This window comes from Ahaetulla prasina, chromosome 1 (genome assembly GCF_028640845.1).
Source record: "Ahaetulla prasina isolate Xishuangbanna chromosome 1, ASM2864084v1, whole genome shotgun sequence".
Classification (NCBI taxonomy): Eukaryota; Metazoa; Chordata; class Lepidosauria; order Squamata; family Colubridae; genus Ahaetulla; species Ahaetulla prasina.
Genome location: NC_080539.1, coordinates 258,710,130 through 258,733,390, shown reverse-complemented (window position 1 = coordinate 258,733,390; position 23,261 = coordinate 258,710,130). Strand labels below are relative to the sequence as shown.

The following is a 23,261-nucleotide window of genomic DNA, read 5'->3' as shown; positions in this document are numbered from 1 at the left end:
TCTCATTTCCTGCTTCAGCAATCCTTTTTTTTAAAAAAGTATCTTCGGAGTCTACCATTATTTCTAACTATAGACATTACATTATGGGTTACCACTCCATACAGAATTATTTCCTGTCTGCCACCTTAGGCCTTTGGTCAATTCCCCATTGGTACTTCATATCCATCTAATTTGGTGACCCTGTGCTATTATTAAGAGCCAGACTTTCCACTGTCACTGTTAACAATCCCCTGCTGCCTTTAAAACCTCAGATCGATGCATATCAAGCCATCAACAGGCACATAGAGATAAACCACATTTACACACCATTCAGAAGAGGCAATAAAAAACTAAAAAAGGGAACAAAAAGATTAGATCACCTGTTGCCAGCAATCAATACACAGATAAGAAGGGATTAATATCAGACAAAAAAGCAGTGAACAACAACCTAATTAAACAGAACGCCTCCCCCCACCCCACACATAACAGCACTGACAGGGCAAACAGAAAGCAACCCCACTCCATTCTAGAATTGAAGATGTTACCTAGCCTGGTAATGAAATGTTTGCATGTCTACTGATGCATACTGTGTTAGCAGTATGTTATTATTAACAGCAGAGATTTTATGGCTTGCTAAAAGCCCCAATCCTTTCTGGAAGGTCTAGCTCAAGATTCTTCACTGCATAGTAATCAGAAATTATAATACAGTAGTAGCTAAAGCAACACTATCCATAAAATATTTTATGCTAATATTTTATTCTAGAAGAAAGATGGGTTTATTAATATATGCTGCCTGTTAAATTAGTAAAGCACAAATTTAACTACTCTCTGCTATGGCTTTGTAATGACTGAAACTATAATGTGGATAAATTAGAAGACTGAAACTGGCCCACCTCTTCAAACCCATTTTAGTATCTAGATGAAAGTTGCAGATACCAAGAAAAAATATTAATATTTTTAATTCCTGTTCCATATACTTTATAGTATTTCAATTTCCAATGTGACTCTGCTCTCTATTTTTTCCATTCATCATCTTTCTGATCACTGCAACTGCATTTCCTTATAAATAATGTACACAGCCTGTCCACATACTCCATGAAACCTTAGGTTTCCATGAGAACTTGATGGGAATTCTGTGAAGGCTTAAGGGCAGAAAAATATTTCCAAATAAGCACAAATCCTCCTTTAATATATAAAGTTGAATAAACAAATTACAGCAAGCCAAAGTTTTGTTTATTGGCAATTTTATATCACTAGAATTTTGTCTTTTGATCGTGGCTCTGGGATTATGCGGTCTGAAAAAGTTTTAAAATTTCTGCTCTAGATCCATTTTAAGCAGGATTCAAATCTAATTTTGAGGTAGAAAGTGCTTTGGTTGCTTTGTGAGATGCTTTTTACTAACACTGTAGAAACGGGGGACTTTAACTGGGTGGATTCTCTCCATGTCTTTTTAACACCAATCATCATGGTGTTAAGAGGCCTTCTGGCTAGGCTGTTTGGTCAATTCCACAAAGAGTTCCCAAGAAGATTTTTTATGGACTTCCATCCTAACTATTTTTTTATCTCATGTTAGCATCTTATTTATTAATGTTTTGATTTATCTATTAACATAATTTGTCTACCAGTCTAGTTTCACAAGACTGGATGAGTATCAGCAAGCGTATCAACAGAAAACACTAAAATACCACAAATGCCATTGATACAACATACCGTATATACTCGAATATAAGCCGATCCGAGTATAAGCCGAGGTCCCCAATTTTACCCCAAAAAACTGGGGTAAACTGGGGACTCGAGTATAAGCCGAGGGTGGGAAATGAGGCAGCTACCGGTCGTGAAACCCTCCTCCTCGGCCGAGAAGGCTGGCGGCTCCCCGCCCGCCTCTCACTGCACCGCAGGGCTTCCAGCTAAAGCAAAAGCCCGCCAAGTTCGCGCGGCGGTATAATGTGAAAAAAGAAAAAAAAATACTCGAGTGTAAGCCGTATATACTCGAGTATAAGCCGAGGGGACGTTTTTCAGCACAAAAAACGTGCTGAAAAACTCGGCTTATACTCGAGTATATACGGTAATACAAGTTTTAAAAAAACTATGTTTCTCATTAAATGTGTTCAAGATATTTACTATTTTTGCCACCCTATAAAAATGTTTGAGCCATCAAAACAGAATCAAAGCTGTTGGAAATATATTCCAGGAACTTGAACAGAGAGAATCAGAACATATCTAAAAAGTAGCATTGATTTTAATGCAAAAATGTGTTTATTTTGGCTCCAGGCATCATAAGTAAATGTAACTAAAAGACAGGGTGTCAGGTCCCATAGCAATTCATTGATTGTAAGAAACAATGAACAGATCCAATTACATTCTTTTGCATATGGCCAAGATGGAGAATTTTGAATTTTGCAGGGAGGAGATGAGCCAAAAGTAGAATACGATCAGCAACTAGTCTCTTTTCAAAAGGAGTAGAAAGATTCTGCATTTTAATATAGTACACTTCATTTTTAATTTGCAGTGGTTGTTGACATACAATATACTAAACCCTAGTACAAAGTAATCAGATCTTATTACTGAATTTATGTTGTTGAGCTTGTTAAGCTCAAACAAGCTATGTTATGACTTAACCACACGCTAAGCCAGTGGTTCTCAACCTTTATAGTGCTGCGACCCCTTTAATACAATTCCCCACGATGTGGCGATCCCCAACCATAAAATTATTTTCATTTTGAATTTATCGTGCCTGAAGCCATATTGGCTAGCGATCTGAACTGCTTGCGATTGCCTTGAGGACGGAGGCATTAAAGCGGAGACTCCTCCCCTATTAAGTTTATTGCACCTGAAGCCAGGCTAGCAATTGGGAGTGATTGCAGCTGGCTTGAGAGGGAGACATCAGAGCAAAGATTTCTCTCTTTTTTAATTGATCACACCTGAAACTGAATTGGGCTAGCGGTCTGAACTGCTTGCGATTGCCTTGAGGACGGAGGCATTAAAGCGGAGACTCTTCCCCTATTAAGTTTATTGCGCCTGAAGCCAGGCTAGCAATTGGGAGTGATTGCAGCTGGCTTGAGAGGGAGACATTTCAAAGATTTCTCTCTTTTTTAATTGATCATGCCTGAAGCTGAATTCGGCTAGCGATTTGAAGAGCCTGCAGCTGGCTTGTGAAGTCAACCATTGGAGCGCGATTCTTCAACTCACAAGTATATTTCCCATATTTCTGATGGTCTTAGGCGACCCCTGGCAAATCGTTATTCGACCCCCAAAGGGGTCCCGACCCACAGGTTGAGAACCACTGCACTAAGCCAAAGGCTGTGATCTCACACTGCGCTGAACCATAAACTAACATCCAATGTTATTTAATATATTGTGCAAATCTAACAGATTTGCAATGTTTCAAACAGAAATTTTAAAAAAACTTAGATATGCCAAAAAAAAGAAAAAAAAAGAAAAGGGTGTGTGTGTTGATTTAAGCAGAAAGAGTGCAACTTAAGAGTGTCTCACCCTCTGATCTAACCCTTACAAGACTTCCTGATGGGTGACTCTTGGCCTCTCTCTCAAGAGGATGAATGGGCTTGGCAGAGGAAGGCCATCACAAGCAGCTCTTGACTTGCATGGAACCCAGGTCCCTTGGCTTCTTTTGGCGGTCAATGAGATTTTTCTTTAGGGGAATGTAAGGCCAAGTTAGACATTGTGTAGTTCACTGATTTATCTGAATCAGCTATAATCTCCCTCTCTCCTCTCCCTCTCCCTCCTTCCCTCCCTCTCTCTGTCTCTCTTTGGATGTGTGCCCATTTATTGCTAAAAATAAAGTGGGGAGAGATAAAATTCTCCTTTCCCTTTACCTGCCTGTTCTTTTCAAAATCAGTTTTCTACCCTATGCCAGTTCATTTTTTGCCTCAAAATGCCAGATGCATAGGAATGTAAGAAATGTAATTTAAGCCAGTGAAACAATGCTGTTTTCTGAGATCATCCCCCAATCTACCTTTAAAAGCACCCCCCCCCTTAAAAGCAAATTGGCAAGTGTGTCCTGAACAAACTGCACACGCCTCAGGTGCTCAGATTTTAAGGTGGGAGGCACCTCCTAATTCCAGGTAGTTCTGTTTCTCCTCATGTACCATCCAATGGGCTTGCCTTTTACCCAAGCTTCTCTTTGCACAGTGTGCATGCCCAGAGTAGCATTTCCCCAAACTTGCATGAATTTTGGGCAGCAACAAATCATTCCTAATAAAACAGATAAAACTTCTGAAAGTTGTCAGTTGTGCTCTGGGAAAGCATCTTCCAGTGTGAAATGCAGCCAAATCTGGCAATCACTGCAGTTAGCAATTGCTCCATGTGCAAGTTAAATCTTGTGTACAACTCTTGTGGTTGGTTACACCCAGCCCAAGCCTGGGAATCTCCCTACAGCCATTCCAAGATCTAAGCGAATTCCTAGCTGCAAAAGAGCAGATGAGTGTCAAGGAAGCAATTGGTTTTCTTCTCTCTTATGAAAACAGATGAGTGTTTTCCAACTGACAAATTTTCAGTCATTCCTCTCTGTTATAATGGTAGTTGTTGTTTTGCACAGTTCAAGGACACTACATTTTATTGTGTTACAAAGAACTTATGTTGTCTGTATGGGACATGGGTAATGTTTGTGATGGAGTTGGATGAAGGCTGTGGGCACCATTTTTGAAACGCTTAGAAGAAAAACAAGAAACAAATTAAATAAATCAGCTACAACTTTGTGTTCTACCCATGTCCATATTTGTTTAATTCTATTAAGACATTCTTTCCATGTGTTTCTATATGCACCCACCTGCAACTTTTGATAAACACATGTATATTTTTCCACTCAATGCTGTTTCAAGGGATGATTCATGATGGTGACTAGAAAGATCATATTAAATGTCTCTTTTATTAGCACAATAGAAGAATAGCACTGATCTGGTTTTTTTTTAAAGTGGCATTATAGCATTATGGATGTACCATACTAATAATGCTAATTAGAAAACCATTTTAAAATAATGTTTTTTGTCACTGCTGCCATAAATCATTTTGCTAAAATGACAGGAAGTGAAAAGATTTCCTCCCAACATTAGATATATTTAATTGTAATATCATGGTTATAATTATTCTTTGTGATTACTTATGTGCCTTACCACGCTTCAGTTATTGATTTAAAAAAATGATAACTTATCCATTCAAAAAGTTATATTCGGGCAGAGGTTCATCTGCCTATAAAAAATCTGTTAAAATCAGATTTCTTTAAAAGTGAAGAATAATGTTACTGGTATCTATAACTATGGAGATTAGCTCCTCTTCTGTTCTCAAAAACTATGGGCACATCTTTACAAAATTATGGGCATAATTATGGGTGACCATTTTCTGTGGAGTTTATATAAAATGTGAATGATAAATTAGGCTGAATCCATAGTAAACCTGTTGGAACCAATCTTCATCTTTCGGTACTTCTCTTAGAGTAGACTTAGCCTCACCATCTTTCAACACAACCATTTGCTTTGAAACTTTCAAAAACAGTAAAAATAATACCCATTTTATCATGGAAAACCCTAATGAATAAGGAAATGGCCAGAATGCAAATATTAGCACGAGGAGAGGGCTTAAAGATGCAGAAAGCCATTCAGGATCTGAATGTAAAGATTATTCTGTTAAAAAGAAGAACTGCTTATCTACCAATTTTTATTATTTTTCACACTTCTGTACCACCCATCTCCCTCAAAGTTTTACTCATTTACACATGCTCAGTAGATTAATGACCCTGTGTTACAAATCTAGGTAATTTGGCTTGTATTATCTAAACCTCACCATCAAAGCTGACATCAGAGTTGACTCAGCCTTCCATCCTTTATAAGGTAGGTAAAATGAGGACCCAGATTGTTGGGGGGGCAATAAGTTGACTTTGTAAAAATATACAAATAGAATGAGACTATTGCCTTATACACTGTAAGCCGCCCTGAGTCTTCGGAGAAGGGCGGGGTATAAATATAAACAAAAAAAATAATAATCAGCCAGAGCATAGACTTACCCAAAGAAATAGTGCAAAATAGGAAGATGTGGAGAGACCTGGCCTGTAGAATCACCAAGAGCCGATAATGAATGAATGGATAGCATCAATGTTCATCATCCAAACCTAGCTGGGCAAGGGTGAGTATACTTTTTTGTGTGTCAGATTTGCCTTCAGTTTTGAATTTCAGTTTCTACCATAAACTGTGCAAGATAGGGAGTAGAAATGGTATTCAGCAGGTCCTGACCAGTTCTGGAGAACTGGTAGTGGAAATGTTGAGTATTTCAGAGAACCGGTAAATACCACCTCTGACTGGCCTCGCCCCCATCTATTCTCTGCCTCCCAAGTCTCAGCTGATCAGGAGGAAATGGGGATTTTGCAGTAACCTTCCCCTGGAATGGGGGAGGGAATGGAGATTTTACATTATCCTTCCCCTGCCACGCCCACCTAGCCACGCCCACCTAGCCATGCCACGCCCACCAAGACACGCCCACAGAACCAGTAGTAAAAAAAATTGAATCCCACCACTGATAGGGAGGTGTGATGATGATGGCCAAAGTCTATGTCTCAGAGGATAGGCTATGTATCAGATCATTAGGTAGAAACAAATTGAGGATCATCTTTAGGCACTGCCCACTTTGCTACAAAACACTTCCTGAAATCTCAGATCCTATCAGTAGGCTGGTTTTAAAATCTCCCCAGCTACTGGTGCTGGAAGACCACAACCTTTATACCTAGGGAGAGAATCACAGACATCAGAGCTTCATACCAATATGGCAGAAGTGAGACGTAAAATTTGTTAGAATAGAATAGAATAATAAAATAATAAAAGCAATTTAAAAGCCTCTTCGGCCAAAGAAGCTGTAAAAAAAAATGGCTTTTAAAGGGATCAGGCAACTCAGCTGGGATCGCCAGAACCCTTTAGAAGCATTTTTTACAACCTCTTCAGCCGATCAAGTAGAAAAAATGCTTCTAGAGGGTTCTGACAATCCCAGCTGAGCCGCACGATCATCAGAGGCTTTTTTTTTTACTTTTAAAAGCATTTTTTCAGCCGAAGAAAAAATGCTTTTAAAAGTAAAAAAAAAAAAAACCTCTGATGATTGTGCGGCTCAGAGGGGATCACATGGGGGGGGGGAGCACAGGGATTTTTGCTACCGGTTCTCTGAACCACCCACTGCCATCGCTACTGGATCAGGCGATCTGGTCTGAACCAGGCGCATTTCTCCCCTGCACTGTGGCAACCACGGTCTAAACCGGGTGTCTGCAAGCTGCAGCTCGAGAGCCGCATACGGCTCTTTGTTGGATGATTCCACCACTGGATGGCCCCACCCCTCCCCCTCCCCTCCCAGTCACTCCTTGCCTGGCCTGAGAAGGTAAAGGTGACAGCAGAGGATGGAGAAGCAGCCGGGGCAGAGACAGAGAGATACAGAGAGAGGAGGAGGAGGGAGAGAGAGACATAGAGAGGGGGAGAGAGAGGGAGGGGGGGAGAGAGAGAGATGTCAAAAGGGTTTTGTGGGTCCAGTTGTTTTTTAACAACTGGTTCTCTGCCCTAATGACCGGCTGGATAGGTGTGGCTAGGGGTCATGTGACTGGTAGATGTCGAGTTGGCCACACCCTCTGAGGTTTTGTGGCTCCAGATGTTTTCTTTTCTGTGGGAAATGGGTCCAAATGGCTCTTTGAGTGTTTAAGGTTGCAGACCCCTGGTCTAAACCCACAAAGTTGTTATATGTTAAATTTAATTTTCCCATCAAAGCAGCTGGTAGTAATGTGAAGTTGGAGGTCTAATGTTTAGTCTCTTGTTGTGGTCAGATCATTTCTTGAGGGATACTTTCACTGCAGGTGGTGACACCAATTAGAATAATCCACCCCTAGTGCTTATTGATCCAGAGGAATTTCTGCAAGAACTTAGGGAATTTCCTGGCTTAGGCAGTTCTACCAATAATTTGGAATATGAAGGCAATCACAACAGTTAATGAGTTTGGCCAGGAGTGGCCTCTCATGCTCTAACCCAGAGACTCTTTTGTGGAATAAAGCCAGGAGTTAATTGGATGAAACAAAAATAAGAGTTTGCATTTGATCCTACGCTGTGGTAGTAAGGGCGGTTCATCTCTCCAAGCTATGTTCTCCAATATCAACATAAAACCACAATGTGGGTATTATTCCCAGATACATATCTCCACCCTGGGCTGAGTCATAGGATACTATAGAAGTATTGACTTGATGCCTGGATTGTTTGGATGGGAAAGAACAAGCTGAAGCTGAATCCCTGCAAAACAGAGGTGCAGTTTGCCCAAGACTTATTTGGTTGCTTATCTGCTTCAGTTATTACTTTGGATGGAATAGCAACTCATCTAAAAGAGTCTGCCACTTGGGGACCTCCTAGACTCATGGCCACTGCTTGGATAGGCAGTTAAAGCTGGTACAGTGGGGGCCTTTGCTCAGATTTGGCAGGGCACCAGATTGGCTAACCATTCCTTTATCCCTTCCTGCAGTTTGCTTTATGCGGGTCTGCTTTTGCAGACTACTGTACTAAAAAAATACAACTGGTATAAAATAGAGTGGCTCTGCTAGGTGAGACCCCCCCCCAACTTTAGAGTTAGAGACCCTCTACCTCTAGTAGTGGTGTTGTGGGTGCTGCATCAGTTGCCAACAGGTTTTTGAGTCTACTTCAAAGTGCAGGTCATCACTATGAAACTGCATGATTTTGCCCCTCTGTATCTTCAGTACCACCTCCTTCAAATTGAAATGATCCGTTCTGTGTGCGCATTACAATTAGAAATTCAAGGACCTTTCATAGGATATTTGGAATAATGATATTTCTTGGGTTTTGTTCTATGAAACGGCTTATCTCTAAAGATCCAGATTGGTCTTCGTGAAAACAGTTAAAACAGAATTATTCCATAGAGGATCTAAGGTATCATATTGCTGGAACGGGACACCAAGGGAGGGGCACTGTTTACAACCTTGAACTGAATGTTTGTTTTATAATTCTACATATGTATGAAATCCACCAGATGTCCTCGTAGAGTTGGCAGCAGAGAAATAAATAAATACATAAATAAATCACTCCCAGCCCCACCCCCTTCAGCCATTAAGATTGCATGAACAGCCATGAAAATGAATGACTAACAACTGAATGATGAGCATTTCTAGATGATCTCTGCAGGACGTTATGAGTAGATATGGCACTCCATCAGTCCCATCCACTTGCTTAGCATTCTTCTAAACTACAGCAATTGATGCTTATCAGCTGCTCTCTCTCTTCCACCTGCCATTCTCATTTCTTGAGACCTGCTGTCTTTTCTGATTTGAGGAAGCTTCTGGCGGAATGTGCTTCTCCTGAAGCTTGCTTCTGACTTAAATCTCTTCCTTCCATTAACCCTAGACTGGCTTGGCCTGTTTTGATTTTGCTGACTCTACAAAGCTATCTGCCACAGAAGAAAGAAAGAGAGACTATCAAACATGTAATCTCTCCATACTCTTACTCCCAAAGCTGTGCTTCCTGACATTAAATGAAATAAGACAAACAGCTCTTGTGAAGCAGTTTTGGCTGGTGGGTTGGTTGCTATGATCCCTTTCACATTTGACAATTCTGGCCCAAATGCCTCAACACATTAATGTCCTTCTGTCAATCTTGATTTCTGCAGCCAAGTCCTGCCCCTTTTTTGTTTGTCGACACAAACCTGCATAAATCACTGTGTGGATACTCCAAACTGTTAAATACCATCCAATATAATATCATGAAACTTGCTGTTCCCTTGCTAATCCCTATTTTGTCTTATTGACTCTATTCCCAGTCGCTGCCATCAACCTAGCCTCCAACATTGTGAGTGATGAAGATTAGCAGATTTTAGGTATCTTGAGACTGCTCTTCAATTGTTTTGGAACAATGGAGAAAATATTACTTAGACACAAGAACAGGTAAGGTTGATTCAGCCCATCTCACACTTGGCCTGGGTCTACAAGGAAAGCAACATCATGGGGACAGGCAGGAAAAAACCCACAATAGCTTCTGATAGGAAAAGTTGCATTTGATAACCACATTTCAATCTTGTATATTTTATCAGTCCTGCCAATGGATGTGAGCAGGATAATGTGAGGAGTAAGGCTGGCCAATCCAGTAATTTATCAGATGACAAAAATCATTTTAAAAAAGGATTAAAAACAGCCAGTTTGGTGTAGTAGTAAAGTAAAGTAGTAAAGGAACTGGCAGAGAAACTAAGAGACTGAGGGTTTTTCTTAAGCATGAAAGCCAACTAGGTGACTTTTGGCCAGTTAATCTTTCTCAGCCCGACCCATTTCATAGGGTTATTGTGATGGGGAAAAATAGGAGGCGGTCAACAGAACAAAAACAGGAGTTGCTGTTGTTCTCTAAAAGAGACCCTGTGCAGAAGCGTTGAAACCAGAAAAAGGGTGTATAGATCCAGCAACCAAGTCATCCTGTTTCTTGCTTTTGATTGGACATCCCTTGAATCCCCACTATTAAACAAAATCTGCAGTTGGTGGAAAAATAAATATATTTCAAAATGTACAGCAGACTGGAAATTATTTTGGACCTTAACAGGCCACAGTGAAATATGGGAACTAAGACAAGAGCTTTAATTATTTACTTTGAAATAAGATTCCATTTAATTTTCTTCCTCTGTCCAACAGCAGGGGTTTTGACCTTTGTCCACTTAATAGATACCGCATCACATTTCACTTAGTCAGCTGAGAAAGCAAATGATTTGATAGGTTACCAATGCAATGTCCCTGATTGTTTTAAATGGTTGAAGGAGGTTTGTGTTGCTTTTTAAAAGGACATAATTGTTTGTCTTCACTTGGAGGTTATGAAAACACATTTATAGGCTGTTTTACAGGAATCTAGTGAGATCTTTATGTCATCCTCTGTTACAATAAATGAACTGGGCACTGTCATTCCCTTAGCAGTCATGTGCTATGAATTGTATGAGGAAATGCAACAGAAGCTTGTTCACAGACCAATTAGGTTGCCATCTTTTATATGGAGTTGCCCCCAGTTTTGCAATTCAACGTCAAGGCTTCTGGAGACTCCAGTCTCTCTATCTGGCTAACTTTGGGTGATAAATGGGCTATTTTGTTGGATTTCTGAAGAAATGCAGAACTGTGGTAATATTGACCTCACATCTTGTCAGATTAATAATAAATGAACTGCCCAGGGCATAGTGAACTATAATTATATATGTACTGCTGTAAGTTATCACTTAACAAGTATTTTATTTATTTTATTTATGCATTAAATTTCTAGGCTGACCATCTCACTGCTACAGTGATATAGCGGCTTACAATATAATAAAAGATAAAAAAAGGTACTAGAAAATAATTAAAATTAGAAAAATTGAATTAAAAAAACTAAAAACCAAGAGGATGGGTGGCTTGGAGGTGGGGATCTTCTCTACCCAGTCAGCCAACTTCAGTGAGGCAGGCCCCTATTGGAGGCCCAGACCAAGCAGCAGAGCCAAGCTTTTAGGCTCTTCCAGAAGGCCAGGAGTGTGGAGGCAGATCTCACCTCACCTCACCTCAATAGTTGTTGATACTTGTCCAGTGATGACTCCAAACCTGTGACTGAATCCCATGAATTCAATTCATCCCATTTCAGGACCATTTCAGCACTGTATATACTTCCAAATTGGTGGAGAGCAGTATCATGTCCCAAAATGTGACAGACTTTATCGCTACTACTAGGAGGAAATGCAGTATAACCAGTAACTGTATCTACAAACAGATTATGATGATTCTGCATCATACTAAAATGTGTCATGTGTCCCAGTTTGACCAAAGTTATGAGAAGTGGTGGAGGTCATTATCATTATCATGAGCACAAGGAAGATTGCAACATGGAATACAATGGAAATAAATTAGTAAAAGCACACATTTGAACAAAAATAAAAGAATAAACCAGTTACGTTCTGCATCTGCTTACTAAAACCTCTATTTCAAATACATGATTTAAACAAGGGACAGCAACTATGGTCCCTTTACAACTTGTGGAGACTCAGGGAGTTGAAGTTCACAGGTTGTAAAGAGGCCATAGTTGCCCACTTTAATTTAAACATAAGACAATTTATAAACAACCACCAAAGGAATAAAATTGAAAAGGGATGACTGATTTTATTCTTATGAATGATTTAAATAAATAACGTTAAGGACGTTAAAAGGGGAACATCAAGTTCTGAATTTAGGACAAGATGGTAGCATCAAGAAGGGATCTTGCATGAAATGGGCAGGATGAAAAGAAGTAAAAGCAGAGCAATTACAGGATGAAAAGTTGCATGTCCTGGATAAGTAAAAGTTTAATTTCCCAGTAGAATGAATAGAAATGGACATAAGGAAAGAAGATGTGGAAGCTACTTGGAGTAGAGATGGTGATGTGCTGGAACTAATTTGTACAGGCTCACACGAGCCAATTGTTAAATTTTCTGGAATTTTGCGAGCCAGTTAAGAGCAGAGCTGAGCTGCAGTGCAGACTGCACCGATCAGCCCTTTGGCAGCTCACAGTGTAGCAGTGCTAATAGGAGGCAGCAGAGCTATTTGTTATACGCTTATCAGCACACCACTGAACAGAGGGATAAAAATGACGTTACAAAGTGCTACAGAAACGTGTAGAGTTGCAGTAATGCGAAAAATAAAAAGTACGGTTGGGGGGGATGAGGATCGAATGAAACACTGGAGGAGACACAAATGTGTATAAAAGAAAGATTGCTGCAGAAATGTGGATGGGAGACAGTGATGGATAAAGCAAAACAAGAGAAACAGATAGTTGCAAAGAAGTGGTCAACAAAATGGACGACTGCTCCATAGTAAAAGAGGAAAAGAAAACGCAGAATGATTTTGATGGAAACCAGCGTGGAATAGTGGAATGCTGTAGGAATATTGACAAATATAGACAAATTGTGATATATCACTGGTTATACCACAATATAAATGGAGATACATCATTCAGATATTGAAATCTGGATATGGCTTCCTTGTGACTAGGTGATTTGTTAAAAGGTGTGGAGACTTCATTTATACCTGATGTTTAAACATGGGGTTCTTGACTTATTTCTAGTCACTTAGCATCTGCTCGAAGTTATGACAACCCCCCAAAAGCTAATTACAACCCGATTTTGAATTTATGATGGCCATGCACACACACACACACACACTGTGGTCATCTGATTGCATTTTGGGTACTTTACAATCAGGTCACCTTTATAGCTGTTTTCAACGTCCCTCAGTCATGTGACCATAATTTTTGATGTTTTTTGCCAATTTCTAGTGTTTACTTCTGATTGCCAGCAAAAAATGTTCATCGGGTAAAATTGATTAATTTAGTGACTGTGTCATTCACTTAATGACTGCCACATTAGCTTAACCATCACAATAAAGATCGTAAAATCGGGTCTGGTCATGTGGTGACCTGCTTAATGACCACAGCGATTTATAGCTGTAATTCTGGTTTTAATTACAGTCATAAATCAAGGACTAACAGGGTTTCCCAAACTGTGAGGTGCAAGCAAAAGCTTTTAATTAGATTTAGTTACCAAACCAGGGCAGAGTGAAAAATTGATTAGTTATACTCCTCCAATAAATCCATTTTTCCCAAAGTTTCATTGTATTTTTTCATAGTTCGTTTGTGTTCATTTTGATATTTGGATTTTTACGGGAGGTCTGATTAAGGTAACATTAAAGGTCTAATGGCAAAAAGTTTAAGAAACCCACCCTACAATAAGGGAAAGTAGGGAGAGTGAATGCTAATCCGGTAGGATTTAGTTTGTCAATGGGGAGGAACTTGGTAGAATTCTAACCAAAAAGTACACAAAGTGGCAATGAGCAAAATGCAGGGCAGCTTTGTGGCTACAGAGGTCAGAATGTGGGAAGGAAAGCTTATTGTATGTTTACTGAATTAGAGAAAGTATGACAAAGAATTATGTAATGTTTTGTATGAATATGGAGTTGATTGTTGCTTGCTGACCAAGAAGAGAGCAGTAAGTAAAGCAAATGTGAGACTAAACGGAATGCTTAGTGAATGGAACATAAGCAGGGAAGAAAACAAAGTTATCATCGTGAGTACAGGCAGTCCTCGACTTACAACCATTCATTCTGTGACCATTTGAAGTTACAACAGCACTGAAAAAAGTGACTTGTGGCCGTTTTTCACACTTAAGATTGTTTCAGCGTCCGTGTGGTTGTGTGATCAAAATTCAAACACTTGGCAACTGGCATTGTTTATGCCTGCTGCAGTGCCCTGGGATCATGTGACCATCTAACAAGCAAAATCAATAGGGAAGCCAGATTCATTTAAAAACTGTGTAAGTAACTTAAGAACTGCAGTGATTTGCTTAAAGTGAAGTGAGTGGCAAATTCACTTCACAACTGTCTTGCTTAGCAACAGAAATTTTAGGCTCAATTGTGGCCATCTGTCAAAGATTACTACATGACAGGAAAGTTTGTGATGAAGTTGGTGGAATGCTCTTGAAGACATAAATGAGGGGGTACCTTTATAGAGAGACAACACTATTATTGTTGGATGAAAACTCAAATGATACATAGCAAATAGAATGTTAGATTGTCTGATGCAATGAGGATGATGAAGCATGGATTAAAAATATATATCTAGGAGGCTGTGTTTGGCAGGTGAAACGGAATAAGCACTTGGAAGTGGAACAAGTTGATAAATTTGTATTTCTTGGTAGAAAATTTATTCAAGATAAGAAAATGCATGGAGACATCTTAAGTTGTGCAAATGCTGACAGAGAGTTAACGAATATGATGAAAGAAACAAATGTTTGTTGAAAGAAGCAAACATGACTGAGTATAAAAGCATGCTTTGATCCACCATCATGTGGAATATATCAGGAAAATCATAAAAATATGATTTTGTTAGCATCAAATCAGACTCGAAATCTCCAACATCCTCTGCACCAGCAAGCCACCCAAAAGCAACTTACCCAAAGAGGAACAGACAGCACTACTTAACCTGAAAAAAGACACCAGCATAATAATCCTACCAGCAGACAAGGGCAACGCCACGGTGGTTATGAACACATCTGACTACCAAACCAAATTAACCAACCTACTCCAAGACCCTGCATACAAGCCCCTAAACACAGACCCCACCACCTACCTAGAAAAAACCACTAGATCCAAAATAAAAGCCTCCCCCATCAGCGAAGAAATCCAACAAAGAATCATTCCCAGAGAGAAATCATCCAGATGCCCTAAGCTCTATGGTCTCCCGAAGATACATAAAGAAGGAACCCCACTTAGACCCATAGTCAGCTCCATAGGCTCACCTCTACAAAACCTAGCCAAATTTCTCGCCAAACAACTACAGCCCTATGCAGAATCCATCACCTCACACGTAAAAAAACTCATTCCAGTTCATAGAGATCATAAAGAAACAAAACTTACAGCCCAGCGACCTACTCGTGAGCTTTGATGTCATATCCCTCTTCACCCAAGTGCCAATCAAAGAAGCCTTGACAGCTATCCAAAACAAATATAACCCCCCCCAAGCACATCCTAGATCTGACCAACCACTGCCTATCCAACACATACTTCATCTATAATGGACAAAAATACAAACAAATAGAAGGAGCACCCATGGGATCACCCCTCTCACCTGTCATTGCCAACCTCTACATGGAACACTTTGAAACCCAAGCTCTAGAAAAATCTGATCACAAACCCAAACTCTGGCTCAGATACGTGAGCGACACCTTCATAATCTGGCCACACGGGAAAGAAAAACTTGACAACTTCCTCACACACCTCAATAGCCTACACCCCAAAATACAGTTCACCATGGAAACAGAAGTTAACAACCAACTTCCTTCCTGGATGTCTTAGTCTACAGAAACCCAATGGCTCCCTAGGACACACCATCTACCAGAAGAAAACACACACAAACCGCTATCTGCACGCACTCTCACACCACCACCCAGCACAGATCAACTCCGTAGCCCAGACACTCATCTCCAGGACAAAATGTTTAGCTGATGAACAACACCTAAAAACCGAACTTCACACTCCCACTAACGTACTACCATGCAATGGATTCCAAAGAAATAAGATTACCAAGCTAATCCAAAAAGAACCCCCCACTAAAATCCAAGACAGAGAAGAAGAAAATGGCACAGCCCTCCTCCCATATATAAAAGGCACCACAGACAGAATCAGCAAGATTTTCCCCAAACACAACATCAAGACAGCATTCTGCACAAACTGAAAAATATCCACCATCCTAAGAAACCCCAAAGACAAAACTGAGTTAGAAAATCAAGGAGTATATGAAATCCCATGCATCGCCTGCCCCACCACATACATCGGACAAACCAACAGAAGAATAAGTGCACGCATTGAAGAACACAAGAACTCAGTCAAAAAAGAGGAACCAACTTCTTCCCTGGTCCAACACCTTAAAGTCACAGGACATGATATTGACTTTAAAAAGACCAGAACTATCGCCAAAACTGAACACTTTAACAACAGAATACTCAGAGAAGCCATCGAGATAGAAAAACGCCCATACAGCATGAACAAACGAGATTATACCTCCCACCTACCAGCCATTTGGAAACCCGCCCTTATTGACAAACGAGTCTCTGACACAAGGAATGACACCAGACCCACACTCACGAGGTCCACACAGGATATCACCACCGCACATCCACCCAGAAAGCAGACCCAAACCCACACTGACCATGAAGCACAACCAAGGACTAGAAGCCAGACCACAGCTGCAACATTAGCCATTTCAAACCCATCCAATCCATACATGCAGCAGACTGATACCCACTATGAAGATGTAGCACGACCACGAAGCCAAACAACAGCAATGCAGCTCACCAGCTCAAATCCCCCGGCAACACAGACTAAACTGAGCACAACCAAGCCCCCACCCAAACAGGACACCCCCCCCATCCAATCAGAGCACAAAAAAAAAAACCCATCCAATCAGAGCACAGCCAAGCTCCCACCCAATCAGTTCAAACCCCCACTAGCAGTTAAAAGGAAGAAACAGCTGCGATCACACATTGCTCCCAGAAGCACGAAGTTGAAGCCTGAAGATGACGAATGAGACTTCATCAAAACGTTGCCAAGACACTTCCAATTTTACATGGGAGAAAACCCGAACAACCAAAGACCTACATATATATATATGAATGGTCAAGAGAAAGGAGAAGGCTGAGAAAGTCATAGCTGGATAAATTGAATTCCTCTAAAAGAAAAGGTGAGAAGTTTAAAGAAATCAACATTTATATGGATGTGATAGAAGTAAGGGATGGCTCGTATGGACAGGAATAGTGTCTGATGCTGTTGATACTATATTTAGCTACAGTTCCCTTCATTGTCTAATCTCATGCTTTTAATTTTTTTAGCTTATTGTTCTTACTCTATTTCTGCACTTTTTGTAGTGTTGCTTACCCTAAAAGAGAAAGCTATGATGGTGTATACATATGTGTATATATAGGTCTTTGGTTGTTCGGGTTTTCTCCCGTGTAAAATTGGAAGTGTCTTGGCGACGTTTCGACGAAGTCTCATTCGTCATCTTCAGGCTTCAGCTTCGTGCTTATATGTACATGTGTATATGTATATATGTGTATATATATATATATATATATGTATATATGTGTATATGTGTATATGTACATATGTTCTAGATACTCTATTTCAGTGATGTGCACTAGGGTTCCCTCAGAACAATGCTAATAGTAGAGAACAAGAAAAGATTGAACGCAGAAGAAGAATAAGCATTAGGAAGATTATTAATATGTAAATTAAAAGTGATGAATTAGCATGGGTAATGACTACTGGGTATTTATTTTGCGTACTGGATACGCAAAAGGAAATTGAAAGGGCCTGTCAAAACATCCCCAGCCTAGTGCTCTCCAGATGCCTAAGGACTTTAGAATTGGGAATTGTGTAATTCTAACACATCTGGATAGCAACAACATGGGAAAGGCATTTCTATTCATCTTGTTTGTTAGAGATTTATTCTCATCAATAAGGTGACAGGTTATTTTTTTCCTTCTGGGCTGGAAGAATAAGAACACAGAAGATCCCATGAAGACTTTTCCATTTGAGTCTCCACTAATGTAGGGATTGAAGTGTTAAGATAAATTCAGAATACAGGCAGTCCTGGAGTTACAACAGTAACGAACCCTGCCCATTGTGGTTGTAAGTTGTAAGTGTCATGAAATGGGTTGTCATGTGGCAATGTTTTTTGTGGCAGCGGTTAAGCGAACGCTACAGTCGTTAAGTAAACCCATTGTTCATGATGGCATGGTTTTGCTGAAAACCAGAAGGGCTGTTTTTTGTCAAAACCATCATATAACTAGTCTTATGACCACAGACCCCCACAAATGGCTGTTAATACAGTCATGTTGCTAAGCACCAAAAGTGCAGTCACGTGACCATGGGTGGAAGGCAACCATCAGTACTTTGGATCCAGATTGTAAATCCCCTTTTTTCCCAGCAGGTTGTAACTTTCAACTATCACTAAACAAGCGGCCCTAAATCAATGACTATCTATAAATACAGAAAATGTAATTCTAGATCATGACATGAAAAACCTGGATTCTTAATAGTACCTTGATAGGCAGGCAATAGGAATCTGCCATAGCCCTCACCTTCCCTGTTGTTTGAGGGTTCCAAATTGGGGGTAGCCGAGAGAATGTTTAAATTTCAGTGGGGGGAAAAACTCTCAAGAACATTTGGCTTTTAAGTATCTTGATCAAAAAAAATTCCCCATAGGAAAGCAATACAAAACTCTTATTTTTCCCACTTTCCTTTGCTAGCTGAACAAAAATGGAAGTTCTACATATGAGCTGCTCCTCCTCCTGCTAGCCCAATCTATTCGTCACCGGAAAAGGCCCTTGCTCAGGATGGGGCTCAAAAGTTGCCAGGTTGGAAAGAATGTAGACAGAATGAACAAGTCCTTCAAACCCACGCCTACCCTTAAAGCCTCCAGCACTCATTTAAATTATAGCATGAGAAATAACAACTCGAAAAGAAATATAGTCTCCTTCATTAACGTGTGCCATCAAAGTGTGCCAGTCTATTCTTGCAGATAAGTTGTAGCTAGTACAACAAACTGGGGGAAACCCTCTCTTCTTTCCCCTGTTGCCCTAATTTAACAAACAAAGAGTGCATCAGAGGGGCAAATCTGTTCTTCCTGTTGTGTAGCTAGAGACCCAAGTGAAAAGCCTTGTTCATTACATTTCCATGCTACGTATTTACAAATTCTTCTTCCCACACATATTCCATAAGGCAAAGTGCTTATTCTTCTTCACAGCAGCCAATTAAATATTTCATTAGTATCTTGGTTTTGTTGGTTGGGAAACGAGAACAAGAGAAGACTGCTTTCCAAAATCTGCAGAGCGTATTTGGAATTCAGCAGCAGTTCCCATCCAGACCATCCTTCTCACTTCAGGTTCCCACGCCGTCACTACCGTTCTGGCTTAGCATATATAATCACACTCTGTCTCTTAAAAGGAAATGCTGACTTCTGGAGAAAGATAAAACATCTTTACCTGCCCAAGTTATATATTTGTAGTAAATGGTCTTATTCATGACAAAAATGGTTTTCCAGGCTAAGGAACTTTACAGTAATGTTCTTTACAATCAAGTGGAACATTTTTGCTATGCTTCACTGTAACTCTGTGGATGAAGCTGTTCTGAAGTTATTCGTCATTTGTAACTGTAAAAGGTCCACTGCTTTATTTCTCTCAAACAGACTCTCAGCATTTCCTCAGACATCATTATAAACACAATAAATTGGACTGCCAACTCTGTTTCTAATGTTCACCTGAAGAAAGATGACAAACAACCCCCCAAATAGCAAAACTTGAAGCTGGGGCATTACTTTTTATTTATTCCCCAGCACTTCCAGAACTATGACATTTTTTTTTGTTTGTTTACATTTATACCCCGCCCTTCTCCGAAGACTCAGGGCGGCTTACAGTGTATATGGCAATTTGACCTACAAGAAGGATTAAATTGGTTTTGAAATTATGGAAGCTGAAGCCATTGCAAGAGGGAAAAACTAGATTGCAATGGCTAATAGACTCTGAGCGCTTCATCCCTTGCCGTGGATTTATCTATTCCTTTGGACCCATCGAACACGGTGGCCGTTATGCCACAATTCATAACAGTGAATTTCATTAGTACACTACGCATGCTTACCATACCAAGAAACATAATTTCACTTGACCACGAAAGAGTTGCATTTTGGAAATGGAGATGGACCTGCCCATTTATGCCTCATGTGGGATTTCTGAATTTTAGTTTCACGTTCACAGCATCAGATCCCAGAATTTCTAAACAAGATCACCCACAAATAGGGAGGAGAACAAAATGCTTTTGGACCATCTCACTGGTCCATCCTATGCGAGAGCTCAAGCCTTAGTTGATCAGGTCATAAGTCGCAAACTATTTAAATACCTCATTTACTTGCTTACAATTTGCCAGGCAACCAAGCGTTCTGTCTACAGGATTCTTGCTCTGAAATAATTCTGTATTGGCTCCCAGTAAAGGCTATTTCAAAACGCAATTCGTACACGTTTTCACCAGATATTTATAAGACTTGCCTGTTCCCAAGCAGACTAATACTTTCTGCACCAGGATATGCACTGAAATGCCATCCTGCTTACAATAGCCAGAGCCAAAATATAAAGCTGCCCTGCCCTTGCTTAGAATAGTTCAACACCAGCTGCCTTAAAGTTGGCTTATTAATCAAAATGGAAAGGCATTAGAAGAAAGAGAGCGCGAAAGAGAGAGAATTAGAATGGATAAGACATACAGTGCTTGGCATCTTGGACTGCTTGTTTCCTTGCAGCATCCTCTCAGAGGTGACGGAGAGAATTTCCCACGCGCCTAAGCTTGGGGGTCTCGAAGTCCCAAAGGCGACCAGATGGGCAGTTATTTCCTTCTGCAAACACCTGGAATGATTAAGCTCTACTGTTCAGTAACTGTTGGTGCGAGCACAAGCAAGGCTTGGCCAGGGTAGGTTAGGGCTGGGCTGGGCTGGGCTGGGCTGGGAGCTAACAGTTAGTTCCACCCACTGATGTTATCCAACCGGTTACTTTCCTTATTGTTAGGTTTTCCTTTAAAAAACAAACTTTGAAAATCAGGACAAGTTTGAACTTTCTGTGGCAGTGATGATAGATCTCCTTGTGCAAGTTGCCAGAGGGAGAATCCATGGGCCCGCTCCAAGTTTCTCAGTCTTTTTATCCAAAGCTAACTCAACTCACATCACAGATTTTAAGTCACTTTTAAGCAGAATGGGATATATTAAAAAAGTACTGAGTTAAAAAGAGGGCTGAATCATGGTCATACCATTTGAACAATTTCCTCTGTTAATTTGCAACATGGTGGAGTGTCTTTCTGACCAGGGTTCCTTCTCTTGCCTTACACCAGCTTTTCTCAACATCCTCCAGCTACTGTGGACTACAATGTCTATCAGGCTAGACCAGCTCAGTCAATGACACTGGCTGTCATGAGGAAAAATGCCTTTAAATGCACTTAAGAGAGAAAAGAATGCTTTAATTTCTGTCCTTTCTCTCTTATCTTAATTTCCCAGATATTTCTTCTCTTTTGTTTCCTTATTTACTTCATTCAGTGACACCATGTCCTGTCTCAGGGGCTGCAAACAATGTGGAAAATTGCAGACTGCAATTGCAAAAACAAGAGAGTCAATTTAGTGTAGTAGTTAAGGCACCAGACTAGAAACTGTGAGACTGGGAGTTCTAGTCCTGCCTTAGGCACAAAGTCACCTTGGGCCAGCCACCCTCTTGGCCCTAGGAAAAAGAAGGCAAGGGCAAACCACTTCTAAAATCTTACCAAGAAAATTGCTGCCACGAGTCAAAACTGACTTGAAGGCACCAAGCAAAGAGTAGCTGTTTTTAAGAGCATTCTTTATTTTAATTTGTCTTGGTTTTACCTCACTTAATTAGTTTATATATGTTCCTGCTGCATAACAATAATACATAGAACCCAAGAGTACAGAAATGTGAGAAATTAGACTTTAAAAGAAAATCTACAGTACTAAGTTCAGCTGGCTCCTTTTGCAGGCTGAGTGAGTGAATGTAAAACACCATTTTCGGAACAGGAGCTGTGGATTCTTCCTTTGCAAGAGGCAGTCTTCTATCCAAAGGGCTACTAGAGGATCATTCAATATCTGAAGTTGCCTCGCTTTGAAGAGCTGTCTTATTAAAGGTTGCTTCCGGACAGACTTGCCAAAACACAGCCAGCAATGCCTCTTTAGGATTTAATAGAACTGAACCTGTTGACAACCCTTATTCATTAGCCAATATATTTTTTTCTTTCTATTGACTGCTTTTGTTTGGTTTTTCTCTTAACAGTGGTAATCTTCTTAAGAAGAAAGACCTAGAATGTAGCACTTAGAGTGTGTGTGTGTGTGTATGTGTGTGTGTGTGTTGACAAGGAAAGAGGATCGCAATGTCTTCGATCACTTTTCTTCTTCTTCTTCTTCTTCTTCTTCTTCTTCTTCTTCTTCTTCTTCTTCTTCTTCTTCTTCTTCTTCTTCTTCTTATTATTATTATTATTATTATTATTATTATTATTATTATTAATTCACATTTCTTCTTTCTGATCCACCTTCCCTGAGTCTTCTGCTAAATTCCTAAGATGTGAAGTTGAACGGGTGCACAAAGATTCCTCACACTTGTGCCTACATTATTTTAAATGTAACTTTTTATAGAAGAATTTTAGGCTTTGAGAATATCAAGGGGTTATTCAAAATTAATGTCAAGCCTCGCCTCTGCATGGTTGTTTTCCACCTTTCATATTCACGGCAGAAAAATTATTTCCCTCTGCATATCCTCAAGGGGAGGATAAACTACAAATAAACACACATCGGGGTGAAATCTACTTTCCTTCCTTATCGGTTCGAAAGTGCAAGCGCTATGTGTGTTAAAACCAGGAAGTAATGACACTTGGGTGGGTGGGTGGGTGGAGCTTTGCTCCGCCATCGCTACTGGATTGCCAAACCACCGGCCACGATCGCTACCGGATCATGCAATCCAGTCCAAACTGGGAGTATTTCATCCCTGACACACATTATTTTAAAAAATGCTCCTGTAAGTCTGTACCTGCACACAGAGAAGCAAGTATGTAGGTATTCTCATAGGTGTGTATATGAGTATGAGGACTGGGAAAAAAAGAACCAGAAATCTTATGATCAATACAGATTGAACCATTACATTTGATACATTACATGATACATTACATTACATTTACACGATACATTACATTACATTTA

At 40.1% G+C, this 23,261-nt stretch overlaps 1 protein-coding gene across 1 annotated transcript in view; it reads right to left on the bottom strand.

Annotated features, from left to right (window-relative positions):
- The window catches only part of PKP3 (plakophilin 3), an 83,660-nt gene extending 62,702 nt beyond the window's left edge, over nucleotides 1-20,958 (bottom strand). Inside the window, exon 1 of the mRNA XM_058156294.1 lies at nucleotides 20,781-20,958. Coding sequence (XP_058012277.1) covers nucleotides 20,781-20,819 — 39 coding nt within the window. The 5' untranslated portion in view covers nucleotides 20,820-20,958. The remainder of the gene's footprint in view (nucleotides 1-20,780) is intronic.
- Between the last annotated feature and the right edge of the window lie 2,303 nt (nucleotides 20,959-23,261).